This window comes from Chiloscyllium plagiosum, chromosome 17, assembly GCF_004010195.1.
Source record: "Chiloscyllium plagiosum isolate BGI_BamShark_2017 chromosome 17, ASM401019v2, whole genome shotgun sequence".
NCBI classification, from domain to species: Eukaryota; Metazoa; Chordata; class Chondrichthyes; order Orectolobiformes; family Hemiscylliidae; genus Chiloscyllium; species Chiloscyllium plagiosum.
This window is the reverse complement of record NC_057726.1, coordinates 60,086,184-60,113,932: the sequence shown is the minus strand read 5'-3', so window position 1 is coordinate 60,113,932 and position 27,749 is coordinate 60,086,184. Positions and strand designations below refer to the sequence as shown.

General features: G+C 40.7%; 1 protein-coding gene across 1 annotated transcript in view; it reads right to left on the bottom strand.

The window, feature by feature from the left end:
• Window positions 1-27,749, bottom strand: part of LOC122558630 (matrix metalloproteinase-15-like) — an 80,658-nt gene that overhangs the window by 12,985 nt on the left and 39,924 nt on the right. The window contains exons 2-4 of the mRNA XM_043707427.1: window positions 13,079-13,227; window positions 7,400-7,522; window positions 6,851-7,158 (exon numbers count right to left, since the gene is read on the bottom strand). Of these exons, the coding sequence (XP_043563362.1) occupies window positions 6,851-7,158; window positions 7,400-7,522; window positions 13,079-13,227 (580 nt within the window). The remainder of the gene's footprint in view (window positions 1-6,850; window positions 7,159-7,399; window positions 7,523-13,078; window positions 13,228-27,749) is intronic.

The following is a 27,749-nucleotide window of genomic DNA, read 5'->3' as shown; positions in this document are numbered from 1 at the left end:
GAGGGTTTTAAAATAGAACAAACGAGAACCAAGAACTTCATAAAGAAATGAAGAATGGAATATGAATTTAAACAAAGGAAATGAATTGCATAATATTCCACAGCTCCTCTGAAAGCCTTAACTGCGACATATGTCAATTGAAATCCCAAGATTTTGTAATGGAGAATAAAGAAATGGCATAAAAGCCAAATAGCCAGATTGTGCCTATCTTCACTGAGCAAAATACAAGAAATCTTCCAGGATTAGAGATGCAAGGGACAAGGGAGAATAATAAATTAACAGAAATTAGTATTAGTAAGAAGGTTGTATTGGAGAAATTAATGGGACTCAAGTCAGTAAGCCTTTGAGAGCTAATACTCTACATCTCAGAGTGATGGAAGAGTTGGAGATCAGGGATATATTAGTTATGATCATCTAAAATTTTACAGATTCTGGAATGGTTCCTGCAGATTGGGAGGTAAGGAGGGAGAAAGAAAACAAGGAATTACAGAACTGTTAGCATTATGCAGTAATAGGGGAAAAAATAGAATCATTTATAAAGAATATGATGAATGAATACTTGTATAATAATAGTTAGCTCAGATTTGTGTATTGGAAATAATTTTTGGTGAACCTGTTGGAGATTTTTGAGATGTTACTAACATGTTTGATAACGTAGACAATTAGTTTCCTCAGATTTTCATAAAAATGTTCCCAATATGAGATTGGTTAGCATAAAAAAATGCACGTGAGAGGAAATGTACTGGCTTAGATTAAGAATTGGCTAACAGACAGAAAACAGAGAGTAGGAATAGATGGGTCAAATAGGCTATGACTATTGAAGTACTGCAAGGATCAGTACTTTGATCCCAGCTGTTCACAATATTTGGCACTGAATTAAATGTGTGGACAAACGTCCTTATTCCTGAACCGAAAGGCCCAGGTTCAAGTCCAACCTGCTCCAATGGTGTATAATAACATCACTGAACAGATTGATTTAAAAAATAGGTATTTTTTTTAAAAAACAAATATTTCCAAGTTAATGGGTGACTCAAACTAGGTGGGAATGTGTGCTGTGAGGAAGATGCAAATCAGCTAGATGAGGATTTGGACAGACTTAGTGAATGGACAAGAACATGGCAGGTGGAACATAATATGTATGTGTTAGGTTATTCACTTTGGTAGAAGAAACAGAATGCACAGTATTTCTTAAATGGGAAGAAATTATAAAGCACTGATGTACAAAGAGGCCTGAGTGTCCTCATCATTAAGTCACTGAAGGCTAAAATGCACGTGCAGCGAGCAGTCAGGAAGGCTAAGATTATAGTGGGTATTATCGCAAGTTGATTTGAGCATAGGAATAGTGAAATCTTGCTTCAATTGTATAGAACCTTAGTCAAATAGCATGGAGTATCCTGTACGGTTTTCTGCCCTTACCTTAGGAAGTTATTACTGCCTTACAGAAAAAGTAACAAAGGTTCACAAGACTGTTACCAGGGTGGTGGTACAGTCCATAAAGAGATATTGGAGAAATTGGGCCTGTATTCTTTTGTTTCAAAGAATTAAAAGTGATTTCAAACTAAAAGGAGACACAAAGTCAAAGCTTTTCAACTTGTACTCGTCAGTTTTTGGATGCAAGAAACAGACTTGAGGAAAGGAACACCAAGTTATAGGGCATGAGAACAGGGTGATTATTGGTTGACCATCATTGGCATAATGATGCAAGAACAATTAACTATCAATTTTAGTTTTCAAAGCAGGAAGGCAGACTCTGATTGGTCAGAGCATTCTCATGGTACAACATAGAATTTGGCTGTTTCTATGAAACAATTGTAATGTATATAGGATTTCTTTTTATCTGCATCAAACAGAGTCCTATGTAGACTGTAGCACTTGCAAATGCATCACACCGTAAGCTCGACCAGTGATCTTAAATTGGCTTCCAGTGTAATTCAAAGCATAGTTCAGGTTATTTAATAAATATTTTCCAATAGAAGAATCATATCTAATGGCAGACACACTATCCTGAGGATCAACAAGCATAGACTGAGCATGGTTGGTATGCTGTCCGCTGAGAATTGTCAATGGGACATGTTGTTTGATACAGTCTGCCAGTAATTGGGATTTATAGCCCACACACATGGCATCACACAGACAATGAATCTCATCCATCACATTACTCTTTCGATCACATAAGTGGTTTGATGGCAGAATTCTGTTATTGGAGAAAACTACTTGTGCGTTTACTGTGAAGTTGCAGCATGAGATATCTAGCTGTTATTAAAATCTTTTAGACATCTTCACCTACTCGGGTATCTAAGGTTAATTGGGTACTGTTAAGGTTAAAGGTGATGGACATAGAACCTTGCTTGAGTTTTTCTGACATACAGCAAGTGATGATTTGATAGTCACATAGAAATAGTTTTGATACGATTATCTCAACATCCCTCCATTCAAGCCTGTTTCTTGCATATTAGTCTTGATGTACAAACAGATCTCGGTGTAAAGCTTTGGCTTTTTAATCTCCTTTTGCAATATTTAAATGATGATCTCATTGAAACCTACAAAATATGTGAAGGGATAGATAGAACATGCAGGTAAGACGCTTCACCTAGATCGAGAGTCATTTCAAAATAATGGGGCAGCCACACTGGATCAAGTTGAAAAGATTTTTTTCTTTTCACTCAGAGGGTTGTGAATCTTTGGAATTTTCTACCCCAGAGAGTGATGAAAACTCAGTCATGATTTAAAGTAAGATTAACAGATTTCTAAACCTCAAAGATGCAAAGGGATAGTGTGGGGAAAAGGTACTGAAGTGGATGATCATCCAAAATATTACTGAATGGCAGAGTAGGTTTGACGAACTGAGCTGCTTAGTTCTTCTCCTAAGTTCCCCTGTTTCTGCGTTGACTGCAGGCAACTCTTAGCTTTCAACTGGAATAGGTAATTGCTGCTTGGATCCACATGTCATGGCTCTCAGCAAGTGCTGGATCTCCTGCACTTTCTCCATTCACCAACTGTTCCTTGGGTCATAGGTTTTATTGTTAAACCTGTCTTTCTTTTCTGTAGGCCTGCTTTCTTTCACCTTGATTTTTTTTTTAAATTTTGATGATGTTTCCAGTTCATGAACACCTTACACTTGTGGTTTAGCTATTGCAGAATCTCCTGGTCATTCTCATCAAATCAGTCTTCATGCTTCCTCATACAGAAATAGTATCTTCATATGAGCTGTTTAGGACACAGAAGGGCAGCCAAGCACTACATCTTTGGTTCCCATACATTGATCATTATCACGCTGACTGTGAGACACTCAATGAGTAGGTCTTTCTCGTCATCCATCGACACTGTAGTTTTTGTGGCAGCTGTTCTGCTGCCTCTGCAATTTTTGGACCAGGTTAAGAGAGATAGTAAACAGGATTAGGCTATGGTCAGTCCAGCAGTCATCTGTCATGGCGAGGATGAAGCAGGCATATTTCCAGTTCTTTGCTCAGATGATGACATAGTAAAGCAGGTTATCAATGTCAGGAGTGAGGTGTTACCACAAAGTTTTGTATTTGTCTCTCTGATAAAACAGGATGTTCATTATGATCAGACAACTTTCCAGGCATTTTGTCAAAAGGAGGCCTCCAGTGATGTCAACCACACCTTTCCAGAGGTTTGAGTCCTTTTCAACTCTGGCATAAAAATCACTAAGAAAAATCAGTCTATCTTCCTTTGATATACAGGTCAATAAGACTGGAGTAGAATTTCTCTTTGTCCTCATCCATTGCTACTAGGGTTGGGGCACTGTTGTGCATTGATTACTGTGGTACACTGTTTCTGGATTAGGCTTAACCAAAGGGTCATGTGATGGTCATTTATCCAATAAGGGGACTCACTGAGATACTCAACTAGTTTGTTTGTTTTGGCGAATCCAGCCCCTTGAAGTCTTCTGATTTACCTTTTGAGAAGAAGATGCAACCATTTTCTCCTCTGAGCTGGCCTTCTCCTGCCCATCTTGTCTTGCACAGGACACTGACTTTGATATCATAACACTGAAACTCCTGGACAATGAACCAGTTCAACATTCAGGTCTGTTGCTTCTGGGGTTGTCTATGAGAGTCTTGGTGTTCCAGGTCCTGTATGAATTACATTTTGAGAGTGGAAGATGCCTGTATATGGGTTCTTTTAATATGAAGTCACAACTGCATGCCATGTTCACTACAGTCCTAGCAGAATATGGTTTTGGCCTTCAAAAGGATAACGGAGCCAACTGGAGACCTGGCTCTATTGCACAGATGGAAAGGTGGTGATGTAGTGGTAATGTCAACGGACTAGTAATTCAGAATTCTTGGCTAGTGTTCTGGGGGCAAGGTTACAAATCCCACCATGATAAATGGTGAAATCTGAATTCAATAGGAAAAATTTGAAATAAAAAGCTAATCTAACGACAAACATGTAACTATGATTGTTGTTAAAAAAATGCCCCATCTAGTTCAGTAATTTCCTTCAGGGAAAGAAACTTGCTGTCTGGCCTAGATGTGACTCCAGACTCATGGCAATGTAGTTAATTTTTAACTGCCCTGTACGCAGTTAGAGATGGTAAACAATAGCTGTCCTGATGTGACTCAAGGTGTGTTATCCATATATTGAGATCATTCATATTAGAGATTGGATTTTGAATTATAGGCATGTAGATTTTGGTTTCCATGTTTTAAGGGATTTAATGATTAACTTGTCAGTGTTTCTGGAGCTATGATTTATTTTTAAACTAATATTTTAAAAAAACACAAAATGCTGAAGAAATTCAGCAGCATCTGTGAAGAAAAGGTAGTGTTTCAAGTTAAAAGTTTGATATGACTCTTTTTCAGAATCCTGAGAGAAAGATCCCCTGGATTGATAATTGGAACTTCTTTACATTTGGAAAGCTTTAAAAGTGGACAGTGTAAATGTTGAACAGAATCGACTTGCTTTCTGGAAGAAGAATCAGGAATTGATTTTTTTTTTAAACATTGCTCAGAGGAAAACCTATAGTTTGCAAAGCTTTTGTTTTACAGAAACATGGAAAAGTAGTAGCATGAATCAGTCCTGCCATCCCAGGAATCAGTCTGCTAAACCTTCACTGCATTCCCTCTATAACAAGAACATACTTCCTCAGATAAGGAGACGAAAACTGCACACAACATACCAGGTATAGTTTCACCAGCGCCCTATATAACTGCAGTGAGACAACTATGCTCCCACAGTTGAATTCTCTCATTATGAAGACCAACATTGCATTTCTCTCCTTTTCTCTCTGCTGTATCTGCATGTTTACGTTCAGCGACTGTGTATGAAACACCAGGTCTCATTGCTCTCTCAACTTATAGCCTATGAGATAATAATCTGCCTTCTTATTTTTGCTTCCAAAGCAGATTACTCACATTTGTCCACATTGTATAACATTTGACATGCATTTGTCCACTCACTCAGCTTGTGCAAATCATATCAAAAATTTCAGTTTGCAGAATTCCTGGTTGGAGTTAGATGTGAAAACCCATGTATAAAAATTCCACAAATAACATTCCCACCCCCGGGGAACCTTTCACAAGCTCTTGACTCTGCTGACTGTGCTTTTAAACAGTCTCTAGCCCCATTCACCAGTATCCAGCCTCGCTCCCTAGGCTCTGGTGGCACTGCTTCTCAACGTCCTTGGCTCTCCCCTCATTTCCTGGGCTGTCAGGATTTCAGTTATCAGTGCTCTTCAGTGTTGTAACCCTGCCAGAGCAAATCATTTTTGCTCACCTCGAAAGGGATATTTTTCTTTTAATTTATCAGCTTCTTGGAATCGAATGTTGGCTCATGGAGTTCATCATAATACAGCAAACCAGAGTTGACAACCACAGGTTAAAATGTGGTAAAAGAAAACAAAAGTGGTTGGAGATGGTTCTATTATGGAGAGATGTAAATCAATAGACTTTATGGATTGCAGGTCAACAGGTTGTCCAAGAATAAGATAAGAGAATTTACGCAAGAGGCAAGAGTTAAGGAGGACCATAATTGTAGCTAATTCAAAAGATAGAAGGCCACAGAAGCTAAAATTGAGATTGAAATCACTGAGGATGAGGAGTTAATTTGTGCAAAAGCTGAGGGAAAAAGGATGATCGAACCTCAAGCCTGTGATAACTCAGGAAACTGGACTGGAAAAGAACACGATTTATTGTTGAATACCAAAATTCAGTCACTCCTCATGGTCTACATAGACCTATCCCAGCATGGGACAGATAGTTCTGCACATCCACCCCTGGGTCTGCAGTTTTTAATTTTTATGTCCAGAAATGCTCTTACACATAACTAAACCTTTTATTAACCACTGCCAGTAAATCACATATGTTTCCAATTGAATAATTTATGTGCAGAGGTGACTACACAGGCCTCTCAGGTCCAGGGGCAGGATCACTACCACTGCATTAAAAGAGGGCCCCCAAGTACACGTGTGCATCCAACTCAGTATTTAAAAGCAAAGCTCAATATGGGCAATGCAAATATTGAGTGATTTTGTTTTCTATTTAACCTATTTTTCTGCTCATAGATATTATTACACATCTCTGAAACAGGTAGGACTTGAAGGCAGGCCTCATAATCCATGGGTAGGGATTTTACCACTTTGCCACAAGATGGGTTCCCCCTAGGTCTGTTTTATTGTTTTAAAATGTTTTTGATTATAAAGGGCTCAAGAGATGAGTTCCAACTAACCAAGCCATCACCAGTTACCAAGGGAACTCATATCCAACGTTTTCCACAAGGAGATTAATTAGAATTCCCCATGGGCCTTATAGGGGCTATCACAAAGCCCATTTATTGTTCACTATTTTCTTTCGCATCTGAGAGAGAAACAAAAAAAAACTCTTACCCTGAAGGTCAATGTTATCCAGTGTCCAGGGCTCATCTGAATCAAAATGTGTGTCGCCACCCATTCCAGGGCCAGGGAAATAGGCATGAGCAAGGAAACCACCCTCACCATCGAATGGGGAACTGTCCCCATGGAAACCAGAGGCAAAGAAGACCACGATGTCTGCATTCTTCCTGCGGCCATATCGAATATCGTAATAAGGAATCTCTTCAAAGATTAATGGTGTAGCTTTCTGCCAGACTGAAAAAGCCTTCCGGATGGCCTGGTATGACTTATGTTCCCCCACTTTGGGTGTATAGTTCTGAATACTGTGTGAAGAAATAGTAACAACATTAATTTGGAACTGCACTTCTTAGCATAAGTTTTGAAGAAAGATATTGTGCACATAAATCAAACTTAAAAAAATGATGCCTCATGCTCAGATAGAGTACACATTTTAAAAAGAGTTAATTGTAGACAGACTCACACTATAAACAGATGTAGCAATACACAAACAAACAGAACACCATAACATATGAATGAGGTTTTAGGGTTGTTTGAATTGTTTACCTGAATGTGACACGTTCCCGGTTCCACTTTTGTCCTGTGAGGGCATACCGTTTACGACGCAGATTTGTCTTGATTTCTGTACCAAAGTTGTCAGGAACACCACAGCGGGGTTTCTTCATCCACCTGGCAGGGGTTATCAAAATAAAAGTTGAAGTGAAACCTACATCCTGTTCTCGACCATTATTGATGATGCTGCTTGTTTGTTCAGGCCACCCTGAATATGCTTTCCATTCCTAACTGGGTTTGCCCACACTGATAAGATTAAAGCTTTCTAGAAAACCTGACAGCAACTGAACATGCTTACAATTGAAACTTAAATACTTTGAATTAGATTTCCCTCTGGGTTATTTCTTCAAAGGCTTGAACTCACCACTGGTAAGGTTATGGATTGGATCTCCAGCTGATGCCCTAATCTACTTCCCCATATTGGGGGGTCATAATGCATGCAGGGGAGATTTCTGACAGCACTCCTACAAAACAGATGGCGCTCACAACCTCGTGGGTGCAAAAGTAGCTGATACTACACCAAACACTTGCTGTAACATTAGTAAAGGGAGCAATAAGCTTTTGAAAAAAGCTGAGTTGTATTTGGAATTTTGTTTTACTTTCAAGACAGACTGTACATGGGCCAAGGGATTTCTGATAAGATTTAATACTAAATTTGCTCCAAAATTTTCCAGAAAAGACAGACTCCTGCTGCCTTAGGATCTCTCGTTTTACTGATATTTCCATATAATAAAACAGGTGGTGCTATGCAGTAGGGTGGGAGGTGACAGTGGGTGTGAGAGATGATGGGAAGCGGAGAAAAAGCACCTCATGGTGCTGACAGAGGTTGAAATGGAACAGCAAATCTTCCTGTCTGACCAAACAAAGTTATCTGAGACTGGGAACAGAAAGTGCGCTTTGATATCTTCACCATGTTATGCTTTGATCTGGCAGTTCTTGATATTAATGTTGAATGCGTGATTTTGAAAAATGTTGCATTCATTTGAAACATTTCTTGTTTTATCTTGTAAATTCACTTCATGTTTAAAGTTTAAAATTTTAAAAAATCAAAAGCTAACTAAATACAAACTAAACCAATGATATTAACAGCCCCAGGACATCACTGCAGGCATTCCTCGGGTTAGTGAGTTCAGCCCAATCCCTGTTCAGCTCCTTCATTAAGATCATAAAGGCCAGAAGTGGGGCTATTCACTGAAGGTAACACAATACACAACACAATTCCCGACTTTTCAGACACAGAAACAGTCACAGAGTCCTAAAGCACAGAAAGACCCTTCATACTCACACTGGTCATCAAGCATTCAGCTTTTCTAATCCTTTTTTCCAGGTCTTGGTCCATAGCCTTGTATATTATAGTATTCTGAATAGTTCTTAAATGTCATAAGGATTCCCGCCTCTACCATCTTGTAGGGAGTGAGTTCCAGGTATCTACAACCATCTGACTGAAAAATATTTTTCCTAAAATCCCCTCTAAGCTTCCTGCTCCTTATCTTAAAACTATGCCCCTGGTTACAGATCCCTCTACTAAAGGAGAAAGGTTTGTAAAATCATGAGGGGCATGGTTAGGGTAAAAGTAAAGGTCTTTTCCCTGGATTTGGGGAGTCCAGAATTAGTGGGCATTGGTTTAGGGTGAGAGGGGAAAGATTTAAAAGAGATCTAAGGGGCAACTTTTTCATGCAGAGGATGGTGCGTATTTGGAATGAACTGCCCGAGGAAGTGATGGAGGCTGGTACAATTACAACAATTCAAAGGTATCTGGATGGGTATTTGAATAGGAAAGATTTAGAGGGATATGGGCCAAATGCTGGCAAATGGGACGAGATTAATTTAGGATATCTGGTCGGCATGGACGAGTTGAACCAAAGGGTCTGTTTCCATGCTGCACATCTCTATGAATCTATGACCTATCCTGTCTATGTCACCCCTCCCGCTCCCCCTCCCCACCACCGAACTTTGTGCACCTCAATAAGATGCCCAATCAGTCTTCTCAGTTCTGAGGAAAACAATCCAAGCCCTCTTTAGTTTTGCTTCATTGTTAAATCCCGCCAGCCCAGGCAACATCCTGTTGAACCTTTTGTGCACCCTCTCGAGTGCAATCACACCTTTCCTTTACCGTGGTAAACAGAATTGCTGACAGCATGCCAAGTGTGGCCTAACTAATATTACATACAGCTTCATCATAACATCTTTGTTTCTATATTCAATGCCTTGATTAATGAAGGCAAGCAGCCTGGATGCCTTCTTCACTACCTTATCTATCTGTTTACTGCCTTCAAGTAGATGAAGATTATCCTGATCCTATGTGCTTCCAAGTGTCCTAACATTCAATGTGTATTCCCTTGCCTTGTCAGTCTTTTCAAAATGCATCGCCTCACATAGAGTCGTAGAGATGTACAGCACGGAAACAGACCCTTTGGTCCAACCCGCCCATGCTGACCAGATATCCCAACCCAATCTACTCCCACCTGCCAGCACCCAGCCCATATCCCTCCAAACCCTTCCTATTCATATACCTATTCAGATGCCTTTTAAATGTTGCAATTGTACCAGCCTCCACCACATCCTCTGGCACTGTTCAGGCTCTCCCTGTAGCTCAGATCCTCCAACCCTGGCAACATCCTTGTAAATCTTTTCTGAATCCTTTCAAGTTTCACAACATCTTTCCGATAGGAAGGAGACCAGAACTGCCCGCAATATTCCAACAGTGGCCTAACCAATTGTCTGTACAACCGCAACATGACCTCCCAACATCTGTACTCAATACTCTGACCAATAAAGGAAAGCATACCAAATGCCCTCTTCACTATTCTATCTACCTGGGACTCCACTTTCAAAGAGCTATGAACCTGCACTCCAAGATCTCTTTGTTCAGCAACACTCCCTAGGACCTTACCATTAAGTGTATAAGTCCTGCGAAGATTTGCTTTCCCAAAAAACAGCACCTCGCATAGCCATAGAGATATACAGGATGGAAACAGACCCTTTGGTCCAACTTGTCTATGCTGCCCAGATATCCTAACCTAATCTAGTCCCATTGGCCAGCATTTGGGCCATATCCCTCAAAACTCTTCCTATTCATGTATCCATCCAAATGCCTGTTAAATGCTGTAATTGTACCAGCCTCCACCACTTCCTCTGGCAGTTTACTCCATACGCACACCACCCTCTGCACGAAACAGTTGCCCCTTATGTCCCTTTTATATCTTTCCCTTCTCACCTTGAACCTATGCCCTCTAGTTCTGGACTCCATCGCCCCAGGTGAAAGACCTTGTCTGTTTATTCTATCCATGCTCCTCATGATTTTATAAACCTCGATAAGGTTACCCCTCAGCTTCTGACGCTCCAGGGAAAACAACCCCAGCCTATTCAGCATCTCCCTTTTGCTCTGAGGATTAAATTCTATTTGCCACTCATCTGGCCAACCCATCTATATCATCCTATAGTCTAAGGTTTTCTTCCCTGTTTCTGTCATCTAAGAACTTACAGATCATATCTCCTACATTCATGTCTAGATCATTAATGTACATAACTGTGTAGTACACCACTAGACATAGACTTGCAGAGAGAATGGTAACCATGACACCTTGAGGTTCATTGGCAGTACCACTGTTTAATTCCCACTATCAACATCTTGGGGGTCACCATTGATCAAAAACTGGCTGGACAAGATATACTATGGCTACAAGAACAGGTCAGAAGTTAGGAATTCTGCGGTAAGCAACTCAATGCCTGCACACCATCTAAAAGGCGTTAAGTCAGGAGTGAGTTGAGATACTCTCCACTTGCCTGGATAAATGCAGCTCCAATAACACTGAAGAAGCTTGACACCATATAAAGTGGATAAAGCAATCCACTTGGCACACCATCCACCACTTTCAGCACTCCTTTCAACTATGATGCACAGTGACAGCAATGTGCACCATCTACAAGATGCACTGCATCAAGTCACCAAACAGCTCCAAGCTCCAACAGCATGTTCAAACCTGCAAGCTCTATCTTTTAGAAGGATGAGGACAGAAAATGCATGGGAACACCACCTACAAGATCCCCTCAAAACCATAGGGTATCCCGACTTGAAAGTGTACTACCAATCCTTCAATGTTAGTGGGTCTAAATCCTGGAACTCTCTCTCTAGCTGCACTGTGGGTGGCCCTACACCTCAAAGACTGCAGTAGTGTAAGAAGGCAGCTCTCCACAACGTTCTCCAGAGCATTAGGGAAGGGCAATAAATATTGGTCTAGCCAGTAACGCAACCCATGAACAAATTTTTAAAAAATAAGCTTAGCAAGGGTATACATTACTCATAATAACAAAGCAAATAACTGCAGAGTCTGCAGACATTCATCTTTGATATACAAAGTCAAAGCAGGCACTTCAACATAAAGTTATTTTAACAAACACTTATGTTAAGTCTGTGCACAACACACTTGGAGAACAGGAAGGCTGGAAAATGGCAGAAGTTCCAATAAAGTTAGAGTCCATTTCAATCTCTGAAACAATATCTAGAAGCATCTCATCTTTTTCCTGGGCAGCAATTAGCCGTTTGTGATAATATTTCATTTGAATAATCTATCACATTAACACAATGTGCCATGACAACTGCAGAATCAGTGCACATTTCAACCAGCATTCACTACAATTATGTGCAATAAATATTAACTGATCAAAATTATTGTAAAGCAATTCACCAGTCTCTGCTTACTCATTTCACTTAGTAACTGTTGGACCTGGGAGCATCTTCAAGAAGTAAACTACAACATCCAATCTTGTAATAATAGAAACAGATATCCTACAACAAGGTATCGAAAGATGAGAACATTGATTTTGTATCGGTAACATTCAGAAGAAATGCAGATATTACCTTTTTGTAAATTGCTGGGAGCCATAAACAATGCAATTGTAGCCAGTCTACTTTACTCATGCAGTACAAACAGAATAGAAGACACAGCTTTAAAACGCATTGTAGGGAACTAAGTTGATTACAATTAATCAGTTAAAAATAAAGCTGCAGGAATTCCTACTGAATAATGAAACTGCATGTCAAAAAGCATGCTTTCAGAATTATCAAATTCTTCCTCCGATACAAACATTCCCAAAATTGATGAAGTGATGGGGCACTGTGTCATCTGTGAAGCAGGAGACCATGGTAGGCATCTTCTGGTCCTGGTGGTGATCTTGGAGATGGGAAGCACCATCCAATCCCAAGACCTCTGCAATCCAGAAGGACAAGAGTAGCCAATGCATAGGTACATCATCACCTGAAAGTTTCCTTCCAAGCTAGAAACAATCCTCCCCTATAAATATATCATTGTCCCTTCACTGTTTCTGTCTCAAAAACCTTGGGTTCCCTTCTGAACAGTACTATAGTGTACCTTCACCAGATGGACTGCAGTAGTTCAAGGATGCAACTCACCATCACTTTATCAAGGTAAATAAGGCATATGCAATGAACGCTGGTTTTGTCAATGCTGCTTATACCTCATGAAAGAATAAAAATTATATGTTGTGAAGCAAAAATATAATATGGTGGGAGTTCAATATATTGAGCCATTTGGCAATTAGTTTACTACAGATCAAACATCTTGTATTATTATGTTGTATTGAGGGTGGCACATATCTGGGTGTTGATCAGAGACTGGTCTAAGACTGAATTATTTTCAAGCAAGCTCTTACAGTTTTGTGTTTTCATCCAGTTCCCCTGTTACTTGAATTCCGTAGAACCTCTGCATGTTAGCAATGGCATTGGAGAGTGTCTGCGCTGATCTCATCGTGGACATTCGTAGGCCACCTTGAGGAATGTATCCATACGTCTGTAGCCAAGACTAAAATATAAACAAACAGACTGGTGTACGATCTAATTAATTCAATCATGTACATACTTGCACCAGAACAGTGATTAAAATCAGTTTGACAAATGGATAGAGTGGTGGATTAATCATAAATGAGCCTTAACATCTTAACAGACATTCATTACAGTAAATCCTCTGTATCTGCAAAATCATGAATTTTTTGGCCTATCTGTGCCAAAAAAAACCACCAAAAACCAACACTATGGGCAAAAATCGCTTATCTGTGATTTTGAACTATTTTTAACCTATTTTTAATGAGCTCTGCACTCACGAATTTCATCATTCATGGGGGTTCTCAGAAACAGAAACCTTGCTGATACGGAGGAATGACTGTTTAATCAACAGAATGGCAATGACAATGTGTAACAACGTTTCTATCAAAACCATCATAATCATTGTTAGTCATGTCGAACAAAAATAAGTCCATCTGCTGATGCCATCATTCAAGTCTGCTTGTTTCGCTCATGCTCAATGTGCATTAACAGACCACAGATTCAGCAAACATCCAAGTAAAACCTCAGAATAAAATCATAAGATGCCGAAAAGGCTGAAATAATATTAGAAAAAGTACTGCAGTAAAAGAAAACATGATCTCAACTGACGGCTACCAGGTGAGTTGGAGGGGAAGGGAGGAGGAAACATGTCATTCAGGCAGAACAGTTGTGGCTTTGGTTGTTTGCAGGCTGGCATACTTTGAAAGAAAGACAATCTTTGATAAAGATAATGACTTTGACTTATAGGTCTTATTTTTGACTTGGAAATTCTCAGATTCACTTTCTGCTACAACTGTACTAGAAGACCAACTGTTCTTGGTAAGGATTCTGTCCATACTTCATAACCTGTTTCTTACATTGCTTGAACCAAAGCTGCAAGTGGCTCTTAAATGAGGCAGCAATCGGGGTACAGAGCTGTGAATGACATGTATGCTTTTGTACATCACCTAAAAGGGGAGATAATTCAAAATAGCAGGAAAATATACATACATATACATCTTTAAAGGCCAATGTAAAATGAACCCTCTCTGTCTCCGTTTAGGAGAGACTTTATGATTTGGTGTTAAATTCCTGAGTCATCACATTTTCCCAACTATAACAATAATAGTTCAAAGGATTTTACAGTCAAGACAGGAAGATGATGTTGAGACGGCAACCACATCAACTATGATATTATTGAACAGCAGTAGGCTTTGAGCAGGCTCAGTGTTGAAAGACTTACCCTAACTCTTAATTCCTATGTTCCCTCAAGTAACCTTTTTATTAAATATAAAACATATTTAAGTTTGAGGAAGCAACATAGTACATTTACTTAGTAAAAATGCTTTTAACATTTAAGTTAGAAAGTGCTAAATGTAAAATAATAGAATAGCAGGATTGGTCTCGAAACTGCTGCTCATGTCAGTGCTTCAAGAATCTAAAGATTCTCAAACTGATGACAGATTCCTTTCTGGTACTTCTGGTGAGACCCTTTCTTATTCTCATGCTTCAAGGGCCAATTGTTGTCATGCTTACACTAGAGGCATTCAGAGTGAACAAATTGTATGGAACATCACTCAAAATCTAATGCTGTTTTGGTAGACAATCTGTCATTATCGATTTCCTGTATTATCGTGGGACTTTCAGGTGAGGTATTTTTGACTTTTAGTGGAAGCAATTCTTACTGTGCTGTTGGAGAATCTCTCAAATATTGTTGTAAGTCAGAAGGGAGTGATGCTGTTTTTTCCAAGGAGTTCAGTAAAGTCTGAGGATGCCTCACAAAGTGCTATCCAAATATGGCTGGTAGAAGGCTGCTGACTTTCATACGAGATACTGCAGATGGCCTTACAGAACAGCCTTGAACAGCTGTGGGCCGTAACAGCCTGGCTTCAAACTGCATCACATTAGCTTGGGTGAAGCAATCTGGACGGGCTGGCTAAGGGACATCAGTACTACTAGAAAAGCAGTAGTAATAGGATCAAGAATGCTGTCCTTCTGAGAGAGAATAGTGGATCTGTGTACTTCAAAGCAACAGCCACTTTCTCCAAGATGATGTCAGCAATCTTAGTAATCTGCAAGGGGATAGGTTACTGGACTGCCTTGAAAGCCATCAAGGAAAGCCTTGAAGCACTGACGTTGAGAGTCATGATGGTAGCAGCACTGCAACAAGCAAGGATTGCATGGCAACATATTCCAATCTTATAGCCTCAGTCTGCAATTCTACTGTAGAATTCAAGTGTTAGGTGGCTTCTGTACACTGTGCCACAATAGAAGCCAAGGCTTTAGTCACCAGATGTTGAAACATGGAATAGGCCACCACTTCAACAATGGAAAGGAAGATATAATTTTCACAACCTTAAGTATCTGGAAGTGGGCTTGGAGGGCATATAAAGCAGGCTGTCAGCACGCAGCATTCCTATCTACCTTGGCTTCAAATGACAGAGGCAAGAAAGATGTCAGGCAGCTTGTCCTTCTTTAGACCTTTTGAAGCCTTTAAGTGACAATAAACTGACTTTTTAGTAGCTCAATACAGTTCTGTCATAAATTTTGAGTCTGTGGGAGAAAGCAGGGGAAGATGAATAGCCTAGCATTTTTCAATGCATCGGCTGTTGTTGAGTGTGAAGGTGTGGATTCTTTCTTTGGGGTCTCCTGTCCTCATTAGGGCTACATTATCCCTTTAGCCTTACCCTTTCAATCTCTAAATGTGAAGCCTCAACATCTGCTAGACTGACCCATTTAAAATTCTTTGACATACATGTGTTTCAAGATCCAGGTCAGTAATAGCCTTGGGGTCCCAGCAGAGGGCAATACATAATTCTGGTGTGATTGGAACTACAAAGCCCTCTAGAGCAAAACTGACTATCCCAAATTATTGCTGTGGGCAGCCAGATTTCGACTGCTGCACTGCCAACTGGTTTTACAGCTGGGGACTAATCTGTTCCCCTGCAGTAATCTTCCCAGTGAACTCCAAGCATTACATAAAGTCCTGTTCCAATGTAAGTGAGTCATGTGATTTGTTCTGAAAACTGTTCGACAGTAAGCGCCTGAGTGGTTTTATTGTTAGAGATCAAACGCAGGCTTAGATTGTTTTATTGGAAACAAAGTGGGAGATATTTATGAGTGGAGACAATGGCAGCAGGTACTGAGTTTACAATGAGTAGACTCTTGGTTTCCAATGTCACAGAAAGGAGTTATAGTTATGGTGTATAAACAATTATGTTGTAAGCTACCTATTTACATCTAAGATAAAATAGAATTGGCATCAAGGATTGCTAATGAACAGCTCTATTTGAATGCAAGTTTAATATGTTTCATTCTCTGCTCTCCTTACCAACTCCAACCTGTCTTCCTCTGAATGTGTTGCACTTTGTTCTCTCAAGCTGAATTTCCTATATTGTAGAAGTTACCACTGCCCAGAAACTGAACTGGACTACCTATTTAAGTACTGTGATTATGAAAGCAATTCAGAGGTTACAAATCCTGCAGTGACAGACTCACCTGATTCCCCGAAACCTACTTATTATATACAAAGCACAAGTCATGAATATGATGGAATAGTCCCCATTTGCCTAGGTGAATGCAGTTCCATTAACACTCAACAAGCTTGATAGCATCCAGGACAAAGCAGTTTGCTTGATTGGCACAACGTCCATAAACATTCACTCCTTCTATCACAAGCATTCAGTGGCTGCAGTGTATACCCATCTACAAGTTGCAATGAAAGATTTTACCAAAGCTCCTTAGACATCATCTTCCAAACCCATGATCACTACCATCTAAAAGGACAAGAACAGCTGATACATGAACACACTATCATTTGTTAAGTTCCCATGCAAGCTGCTCACCATCCTGACTTGTGAATATTTTTCATGGTGGAAGGGTCCTCTTGGGTCGGTGGGAGAAGAAAAAACGGAGGGCTTGGAGGTCTTTGTCATGGTGGATGGACATGTACAAGGACTGGCTATCCATGGTGATTATGAGGCATTGGGGACCGGGGAACCGAAGGTCATGGATGAGGTGGAGGGCATAGGTGGTGTCCTGAATGCATGAGGGGAGATCCTGGACCAAAGGGGACAGGACGATGTCAAGGTATTCCGAGATAAGTTTGGTGGGGCGGGAGCAGGTGGAGACAATGGGTCAACAGGGCCAGTCAAGTTTGTGAACTTTAGATAAGAGATAGAACAGAGTGGTGCGGACTATGAGGTCGGAGGTTGCCTCTTTGTAGGGTACATGGAACAGTCCATCTTCCACAGTTACACCAGCACCTTTTCCTCCGCGATATCGACGACTGTATTGGCACCACCTCGTGCTTTGACAAGGAGGCTATACAGTTCATCAACTTCAGAAACACCTTCCACCCTGACCTCAAGTTCACCTGGACCATTTTGGACACCGCCCTCTCCTTCCTGGTCCTCTCCATCTCCATGTCCGGCGACTGACTCAACATAGACATCTACTTCAAACTCACCGATTTCCACAGCCGACTGGTCTACACCTTCTCCCACCCTGTCTCCTGTAAAAGTGCTATCCTTTACTCCAAATTCCCTGCCTCCACAGCATCTGCTCCCAGGAGGACCAATTCCATCACAGAATATCCTAGATGGTCTCCTACTGCAAGGACAATTTCTTCTTCCACATGGTCAATAATGCCCTCCAGTGCATCTCCTCCACTTCTTGCACCTCCACCCTTGAACGTCACCCCTCCAATTGGAACAAAGACAGAAGCCCCCTAGTCCTCACCTTTCACCCCACAAATGCATCATCATCCACCATTTCCACCACAGTCAGACCCCACCATCGGAGATGTATTTCCCTCCCCACGCCTTTCAGCATTCCGCAGAGACCATTCCCTCCAGAACTCCCTTCTTAGATCCACAGCCCCCCACCAACACACCTCCACACCCAGCAGGTTCCCTTGTCACTGACAACTCTCCCCTCACCTCCATTCAAGGCCCCAAATGATCCTTCCACATCCAACAGAGATTTCCCTGCATATCCAAACACCTCGCCTACTGTGTCCCTTGCTCGCGATGTGGTCTCCTCAACATTGGGTAGATAGGATGCTAACTAGCAGTACGTTTCAGAGAACATCTCCAGGACACACACACTAAACAACTCACCGCTCTGTGGCTGATCACTTCAACGCCCCTTCCCACTGCCGGGACATGCAAGCCCTGGGCCTTCTCCACCGCCAAATCCTTGCCACCCGACGACTGGAGGAAGAACACCTCATCTTTGGCCTCGGGACACTCCAACCACATGGAATCAATGTTGATTTCACCAGTTTCCTCATCCCCCGTCCCCCCAGCCTTATCCCAGATCCAACCTTCCAATTCAGCACTGCTCTCTTGTTCTGTCCTACTTGTCCATCTTCCCCCCCAGACATTTATCTCTCAGCGCTTTTTCGGCACCGCACCCCCCAATATTCTTGATGAAGAGCTTATGCTCAAAACTCTTCTGCTCCTCGGATGCTGCCTGACCGGCTGTGCTTTTCCAGTGCCACACTTTTTGACTCTGATCTCCAGCATCTGCAGTGCTCCCTTTCTCCAATGTTAGGTCAGGTCTAGTAATGAGTAAACTTTGGGTAAGTGCAGCATTCCCAAACAAGCATGTGGACAATATGAAAGCTGCACACTCGCAATTGGTGCTGGAGCAAAATGTGCCCGACTCCTCAACTGCCTTTCTGATTGTTCTGGAACCTGTGGGTTCTTTGTCTCTATCAAGCATTTCCAGTATCCCTGAATCTGAGATGGACATGGCAGATGTTGCCAACTCGATGCCTTTGCCACTTGAAAAGATGAATTTCTTTAGAGCTGTTCCAGGCGCAAGAGACAAGCTGCTGTGCATTACACACCACATGTATCAGAGGCAGATTTGGAAGAATCTGACCCCGCGCTAAAGCACACCAGGATGAACTACGAGAAAAAAGTCTATGTCCTTATACTCAGTGATTGGAATGAGGTTAGTCAGGTGGACCTCACAGAATGTGTGTTCCTTTATTGAAGCTGTGAATCTGGTCCAATCAGGGACCCCAAGCTGACAGTTATAAACAGGAGTGTCAGCAGGGAGTGGAGTGCATCATTCCTCCCTCCAACTCTATTTTGATTTAGTCCCTACCCACTCCTTCACTGTTTTGATAAAAAAGAAAAAAAAAAAATATAAACAGGAGTGTCAGCAGGGAGTGGAGTGCATCATTCCTCCCTCCAACTCTATTTTGATTTAGTCCCTACCCTCCCCTTCACTGTTTTGATCACACAGCATTGTCCTTTTATGTGAAGGGCAGTGTTTGTCACTGGCCACTCGGGTGTTTTCCTATCTTCCTGGTGGTGGAAATTGAATAAATATTCATGCACTTTGTGTCTTTCACTGTGTCTCACACCTGCACACACACACCATGGGTGCTGGGGAAAAAATAAGCACTACCGCACTTAGGAAAAAAAAATAAACAGGAGTGTCAGGCGTTCTATTCACTCTGAGAACTGGCTCTGAGACAGCTGGATTACTGTTAAGGAGTTTCCACATGTAAATAAAGGGTGACTTGGTAGTGGGATACCTGCTTCTGTGGAGTTATTTCACTGCCTGCATCATCTTGATCAGATATGGGGTAACTGCAGAAGAATATTTTTAATTGATGTTCTTTTTGATGAAGTTAAACATGGCAAGTAAAGTACAAAACATGAACAACCTTTTTTCTGGTCCTCAGAAGAAAAGCATTTTTATAAATAAAGGATTCTCTCAGATAAGATTTATTGACTTGTATCTAATGTCTATATGTTTTGAAGGAAGAATGTAATCATTTTCTTTTCATGTTATTTAGCATATTTTTTTTTAATGCCTCTGAGATTGTCCATTATTTATTGTGTCACTGAGACAGCCATCTGTGCTTCTTACAGAGGAGTTTTACATGAAGAATTTTTTTTTCCATGGCCCACAACTCAGAATTTATTATTGGTGCAAAATGAAATTTTATTCCCCAGGAAATCTCAGCCAAAATGTGAAAAAATTCTCAACTTTCAACAGCTCATGCAGCGACTACCAATCCTACTCCACCCAACTCCAAATGCACTTTGTTGAAAGATTGGCTCTTGGCCATTAATCTTTGCCAAAATAATAAAGCATGGATAGAAAATCCACAATTAACTACCTAAAGCTACAGTATTGAGGAGTATAAGGCTATTACACCAAATATGGTTAATGAAACCAACTTGTTTTGTTCCCCATACAAATCTAAGAGCTTGTAACAAGTAAACCTAAAACTTTCCCTGTAGAAACACAACAAAAAGAGGTCTTTCTGCAAAATTCATACCTTTTCTTTGATGTTGTTTTTTCAGTTATTCTAACTGGTTACATCAAATTCTCAAATGTTTTGTAATAGGATAAAATAGGACCTTATTGCATGTATTGTGGGTAAAATAAATTTCAAACTCTATTATTAACTGACTTTTCCTAAAAGTTCAAGAGGGATCACCAAGGGAGTAATGCAAGGAGAATATTAAGTCATCACAAGGAAAGAGCAGAGATGATTTAATGGCCACTATGAACTATTAAAGATGGAGAGAAAACAGATTGCGAATTACAATGAAAAGAGGGATGATCTTAATGAGGTATTTAATTATAAATGCTAAAAACATTTGAAAGAAATGATTAAACATGAGGCAGGTGTTGCATTTGGAGCTATTGTGTAATAGGGATTTCAGAAACTTGAACTAAGTTCCCAATGTCAAACAGAAACAATGTCAAACAAGGGTTAAGACTGCTTCGCAGAACACCTAGATTCTGTCTGTGAAAAACACTCTGAACTTCCAACTGCTTGCCACTTCAACACATCACTGGTCAACATCTCTGTCTCAGGCTTGCTGCAGTGCTCCAGAGAAACTCACTGCAAGCTGGAAGAAAAGCACCTCATTTTTCCACTTGGGAACCCTGCAGCCTTCTGCACTTACTATCGTGTTCAACAATTTTACAGCTTGAGCACCTTTCCCATGATTTCCTCCATGCTACCATATTTTACCCATTGTCAGCCACTAACAGTCACCATTAGCAGCTAATGCTTCCCTCAGACTGACTTCTAACTACTCCTTTGTCTGTCCAACTGTTTTTCTCTTTCTTTGGGTTTTATCTCCATCTATCATTTATTCTCCCCCCTTCCTCCCACCCCAAAAACATCCTTTTCCTAGCGATCATCACTCCTGAAGAAAAATCACTGGACCCGAAACACTAACTCAATTTTTTACTCATAGATACTGCCAGACTTGCTGGGAATTTTAAAGAATTTCTGTTTTCAATTTAAATGTTAACAATATTCGACAGGAAAGGTTCTGAAGTAGTTCGTTATGTCAGACGTAGGAAGTTAATCCATTTTATGAGGTTTTCCAAAGGGGTGTTTTGTACTTTTCAGGATACAAAGAATCTTTTTTAAGATTAGATTAGGTTCCTTACAGTGTGGAAACAGGCCCTTTGGCCCAACAAGTCCACACCAACTCTCTGAAGAGTAACCCACCCAGACCCACTTCCCTCTGATTAATACACCTAACGCTATGGGCAATTTAGCATGGCCAATCCACCTAACCTGCATATCTTTGGATTGTGGGAGGAAACTGGAGCACCCGGAGGAAACCACACAGACACAGGGAGAATGTGCAAATTCCACATAGACAGTCACCCGAGGCTAGAATTGAACCTGGGACCTTGGTGCTGTGAGGCAACAGTGCTAACCACTGAGCTACCATGCCACCCAAGATCTTCCGCAGTTTTTCAGATCAAAGCAAAAAATTTATAGGTAACTGTACACATAGATAAGAAAAGTGAAGCAGGTGCCCAGAATTAGCAAAAAAAAAGGGAGCATTGACACTGCTATGATCATGAGATCACCAGAAAAACAGGAAGTACTGGAGAAACTCAGCAGGTTTGGCAGCATCTATAGAGAGAAAAATAGAATTAATGTTTCATGTCCTGTGACCCTTCATTCTCCTCTCTCTCGCACTTTAGATATTGGTGATTGCCTTCATGTCCTCCTCTCTTTCCACTATTAGATACTGATGACTGCCTTTGGGTTCTCTCTGCCTCTCACACTTTCAGGTGCTGGAGACTCTCAAAGGGTCCTCATTGCTCCTTTGTAGTCTAATAATATGACACTGACTCAGACGGTCACACACATATAGGAAGGACTGCTGAAAAGAAGAGTGAGCTAAGAGTGACATTAAGGCCTTGTATGACCATATTTGGCATCAAGGAGTCCCAGCAAACCTGGAGTCAATGGGAATCATGGAAAACTCTCCACTGGTTGGAGTCATACTTGGCACATAGAAAGATAGTTACAGTTGTTGGAGGTCAAATATCTCAGCACCAGAATGTATCTCCATGAGCTCCTCACAGTAGTGTCCTCAGCCTAGCTATCTTCAACTGTTTCATCAGTCACCTTCCACCCATCTTAAGTTCAGAAGTGGAGATGTTGCCTGATGATTGCATCACTCTCAATACCATTTGTGACTCTTAAAATACTGAAGCAATTCATATCCAAATACAGCAAGAACTGGACAATATTTGGGTTCCTGCTGAAAATAGTAAAAAAATTTCAGTGCACAAATATCAGGCAATAACTGTCTCCAATAAGAGAGAATCTAACTATTGACTCTTGATATTCAATACTTTTATCATCACCGAATCCCTCAGCATCAACGCTATCAAGGAATCTTGCAATGAGTAACCTAACTCCGGATTCTTGTGAGCCTGTCTGGCATCTAAAAGGCATAAGTCAGGAGTATGATGGAACACTCCCCACTTGCCTGGATGACTGTAACGCCAATAACTTGCAAGCGGTTTGACACTACCTCGATCAAAGCAGTCACTTAACTGGCACCACATCCGCAAATATTCACTTCCCTCCACCGCAGCAGTGTGTACCATCTACAAGATGCACTGCAGAAATTTACCAAGGCTCCTTAGATAATACATTCCAAATCCATGACCAATACCATCTAGAAGGACAAGAGCAGCAGGTATATGGAATCACCACCACCACCAGTGAGTTCTTCTCCAAGTCACTCATCATCCTGATTTGGAAATATATTGCCATTCCTTCAGTGTCATTGAGTCAAAACCCTTGAACTCCCACCCAAATGACATTATGGGATTACATACAGCAAATGGACTGCAGTGGTTCAAGAACCCAATGATACCCAAATCCCATGAATGAATTAAAAAAAACTTTTGCAGGCTTTGTTAGCTGCAAGGGGCACCACCTATGATGTCACTGCAAGTGATGCAGTAGGTAAAACTGTCTGTATAAAAGAAGAGACATAACTAAAAGTACTTATTTTCAAATATTCTTAAGTCAATTTATAACTGTTTTAAGAGTGATCAATTTCAAAGAATCCACATTGAATAAAGTTTGTATAGTGAATGTTACTGAGTACAGGTAGATGAATCTATGATTGTACTAAAATTAGTATGTGGCTAAATCAATGTCATTTTTGCTAAGTTGATGGATAGTTGATAATTAATACTAGACAATGCTACAATGCTACTAGACAGCTAAATTAAACAGCTAAAAGCAAGCTTTAGCAAATAGTATTTACCGGTCTATAACCACAGCAAATATAAACTACAGGAAAGGATCAGAGCCGAGAGTGTGGTGCTGGAAAAGCACAGCAGGTCAGGCAACATCTGAGGAGCAGGAGAAACAACGTTTTAGGCATAAACCCTTCATCAGGAATGAGCTTGTGGGCCAAGGGGCTGACAGATAAATGGAGGGGGCGGGGGGAGGTTGGGGATGTTAGGTGGAAGGCAGCTGGGAATGCGATAAGTAGATGAAGTTGGGGGTGAAGATGATAGGTCAGAGAGGAAGATGGAGAGGATAGATGGGAAAGGTGATGAACACGTCAAGGGGGTATGCCCAGTTGTAGGCTTGGGACTGGGATAATATGGGGGGAGGCAAAATGAGGGAAATCCATATTGATCCTGTGTGGTGCAGGGTCCCAAGGTGGAATATGAAGCATTCTTCCTCCAGGCGTCAGGTGTTAAGCACTTGGACTTGCATATCCTTGGCGGAGTGGGAGAGGGAGTTGAAGTGTTCACTCACGGGGCGGTGGGGTTGGTTGGTGCGGGTGTCCCAGAGATGTCCTCTGAAATGATCCGCAAGTTGGCTTCCTTTCTCCCCAATATTGAGGAGACCACATCAGGTGCAACGGATACAGTAGATGACATTGGTGGAGGTACAGGTAAATTTTTGTCGGATGTGGAAGGATCCTTGGAGGCCTTGGACGGAGGTGAGGGTGCAGGTTTTGCACCTTCTGTGGTGGCAGGGGAAGGTACCAGGACTGGGATGTGTGCTGGTGGGGGTCGTGGATCTGATGAGGGAATTGCGGAGGGAATGGTCTCTCTGGAACACTGATGGGGTGGGGAGGGCAATATATCTCTGATGGTGGGGTCCATTTGTAGGTGGTTGAAGTGGTGGAGGATGATACGCTGTATACATAGCTTGGTGGGGTGGAAGGTGAGGACCTGAAGTTCTGTTCTTATTGCGTTGGGAGGGGTGGGGTTCAAGGGCAGAGGTGTGGGAAATGGAGGAGATATGCTAGAGGCCATCAACAACCACATGGGAGGGAAAATTGTGATATTTGAAGAAGGAGGTTATCTGGGATTTTCTACAGTGGAATTGATCATCCTGGGAACATGCAGAGGTGGAGGATTTGCTGCAGATGTCCAGCTTCTGCAGTCCTCACTTTCTCCTACAGGAAAGGATCAGAAAGATATGACTCAATATCTTGTTTGTCACAGAGGGCAGAAAAAAACTATACCATCTTGGATTTTTTTGGATAAAATAGGATCTTGCTGGATTTTAAAATAACTGCTAATGAACATAGGAGAAAGTGAGGACTGCAGATGCTGGAGAACAGAGTTGAGACTGTGGCACTGGAAAAGCACTGCAGGCGAGGTAGCATCGAAGGAGCAGGAGAATCGATGTTTTGGACATAAGCCCTTCATCAGGAATGGACATAGCTATTGAATATGGAATGGGCAAATTAGATGCTTCCAGAAATTTCCAGCAATTACCAGGACAAAAGTGAACTCATCACCTCCTGGAATACATAGCAAAGACATTCCAGCCAAGTCAATGCAAAGCAGATGTCTATGCCAGCCAGCTCAGAACAAAGAATGCATTGGGACCCACGTGTGTTCAACTTGGTGCTAACAATTCTACAATTATCTGCTACAAAAGATAAAAGGTTTTGACTTGGACATCGAAACTCATCTCTTTCGCTTAGTAACTAAACTGGGAGCTCTAGTCACATGACTAAAACTGTTGGTTTGTTTGAATCTCCTTTAATCGTACTGCTTTCGACGTCCTTCTGAGTCTACTTGTAACACCAGAAGAGTAAGTAGCTCCAGGTTTAGTTAGCACCTGCCTCTGATCACAATTACTCTCAACATTCTGAGAAAATCCTGTATTTCACCTGCAAACTAAACCAATTTCCAGTTTACAACTGCTGCACTGTCACGTGAAATGCACCTGCATCAGAGTTCCTGTGAAAGGGACTTACATACACAACTAAATACAGAACAACCTCACTTATCTGAATGAAATGGGCGGGGACTATTCTGTTCAAATAACTGAGAGTTCGGATAACAGATTGTTCGGATAATAGATAGTGTTTTTACCGGACCTTAATAATCCAAAATTTGGCTAAATGATGTTTGGATATTCAAGGTTATTCTGTATTCACTTGCTTGACTGCTTAATTCATTAGAACTAATTCTGATATTTTTGATGTTGTGATTTGTAACTCCTTTTTTTGTTTTTTTAACCTTAATGAATTTGCTGTAGATCATTTTAAATTGGATTTCTCTATCACCTTCTTAAAAGGAAAAATAAATAAAAAAAATAACAACACTTTGTTATAGGTTGTGGAGGAGGATTGTAAAAATGATTTATCTCTAGGACATGGATAAAGGAAAATTAATTCAAATGACCTCACCCCAATTGATACAAGACCTATTAGCACACGGTTCAATGCCTTGCAAAAACCCATATATAGTAATTAAAACTGTTACTTCAAAAAAATACTCCTCAATCCTTTCAATGCCCTTATTCTAAATATTCATGGAAATACAGAGGAAACTAATTTAAGTATTAAATGAAATTGAACAATTGCTGATGTTCTTGATTCGGGGAGACCAAGGCTAATTTGTCTCTTTATCTTAATGCATACAACTGTTTTCCTACTGTTGCTATAGCATTAACTCAATCATAAAATAAATAAAAAGGCAGCATTCTCAGGGCTGAATAATATATTGCCATACTGTACGTTTCAGTAAGTGTACAATAACTCCATCTAGACACTTTCATATTGTTAAGCTAAGGTTTATAATTCACAGCACAGAACACCACCAAGATTGGAAAATGAAACAGTGATAATTCAGAGTGTAGGAATTAGATTACATTAAGTTTAAGGACGTAAAAAACAGGAGAGATGTAGGTTACATAGCCCCTCAAGCTCTCACTCAGCTACTCAATAAGATCACGGCTAAATAAAAATCAAAAGACCTGTGGACCTGTAAATCAGAAACAAAAACAGAAGTTGCTGGAAAAGCTCAGCAGGTCTGGCAGCATCTGTGAAGAGAAATCAGAATTAACATTTCGGGTCTGGTGATCCTTCCTTGGTTTTCGTAACTAGGTTAAAAGGAGTTTTCTTTTTTGTTACTAAGAGCTCAAAGAGATCCCATGTGGTTTCTTGGAATTGAGGTCAATAATCTAAACTAGGTTGTGAGCCACCAACTGATTATAGAAAGTCAGATGGCCTTAGAAAAATAGTCAAGCAAAGCCTTTTGGGAGATAAGAGATGAGATTAATCACCCTCAACTGCACAGAATCCAATGATAGTGTTTGACCAGTAAGCCTTTCTGGCCTTTTTTTACAAACCTGGGTAAAATGCTTCCAAGGCTATAATAAAAATACATGTCTCCATCCTCTTGGTTGAATACTTAAGAACCTGATAAAATTTTTACGTTTCAGTACTTTGACTACCTTCTAAACCCTGGAAATCTGAACTGTGTCGAGCATCTAAAGATGGACACAGCTTGATTTCCATACAAGCTGAAGCCTTACTTTGAGGATGTTCTATTGGTCTATGGCAGTCAGCAGCATGATTTTGTCAATAAGAAACTAATGCATTGTGAGAATTCACCAACTTCAATCCTCTGTTTTCTAGACTATTTGCCAATACTGATGCTTTTCATTTGCTTTTTAAAAAAAAAGATTTCTTCAAAATCTATGTTGTCTTTTGTGTTGTGTTAGTACGTTTATGTTAGGATTAAAAGGGATATGGTTTTAATTCTGGATTATAGCTTAGATCTTAACCAGTTTCCCTTTTTTTGTGAAATGACTTTTGTTTTTGAGTTAATTAAAGACACTACTGAGAGTTCCTTTTATTCTGGATTGCATTACAAAAGGAGACAATTGAGCATTTTGATGAGTAAATCAAAATATGTATTATAATACTGTTTGAGTTTAAAAGCTTATTG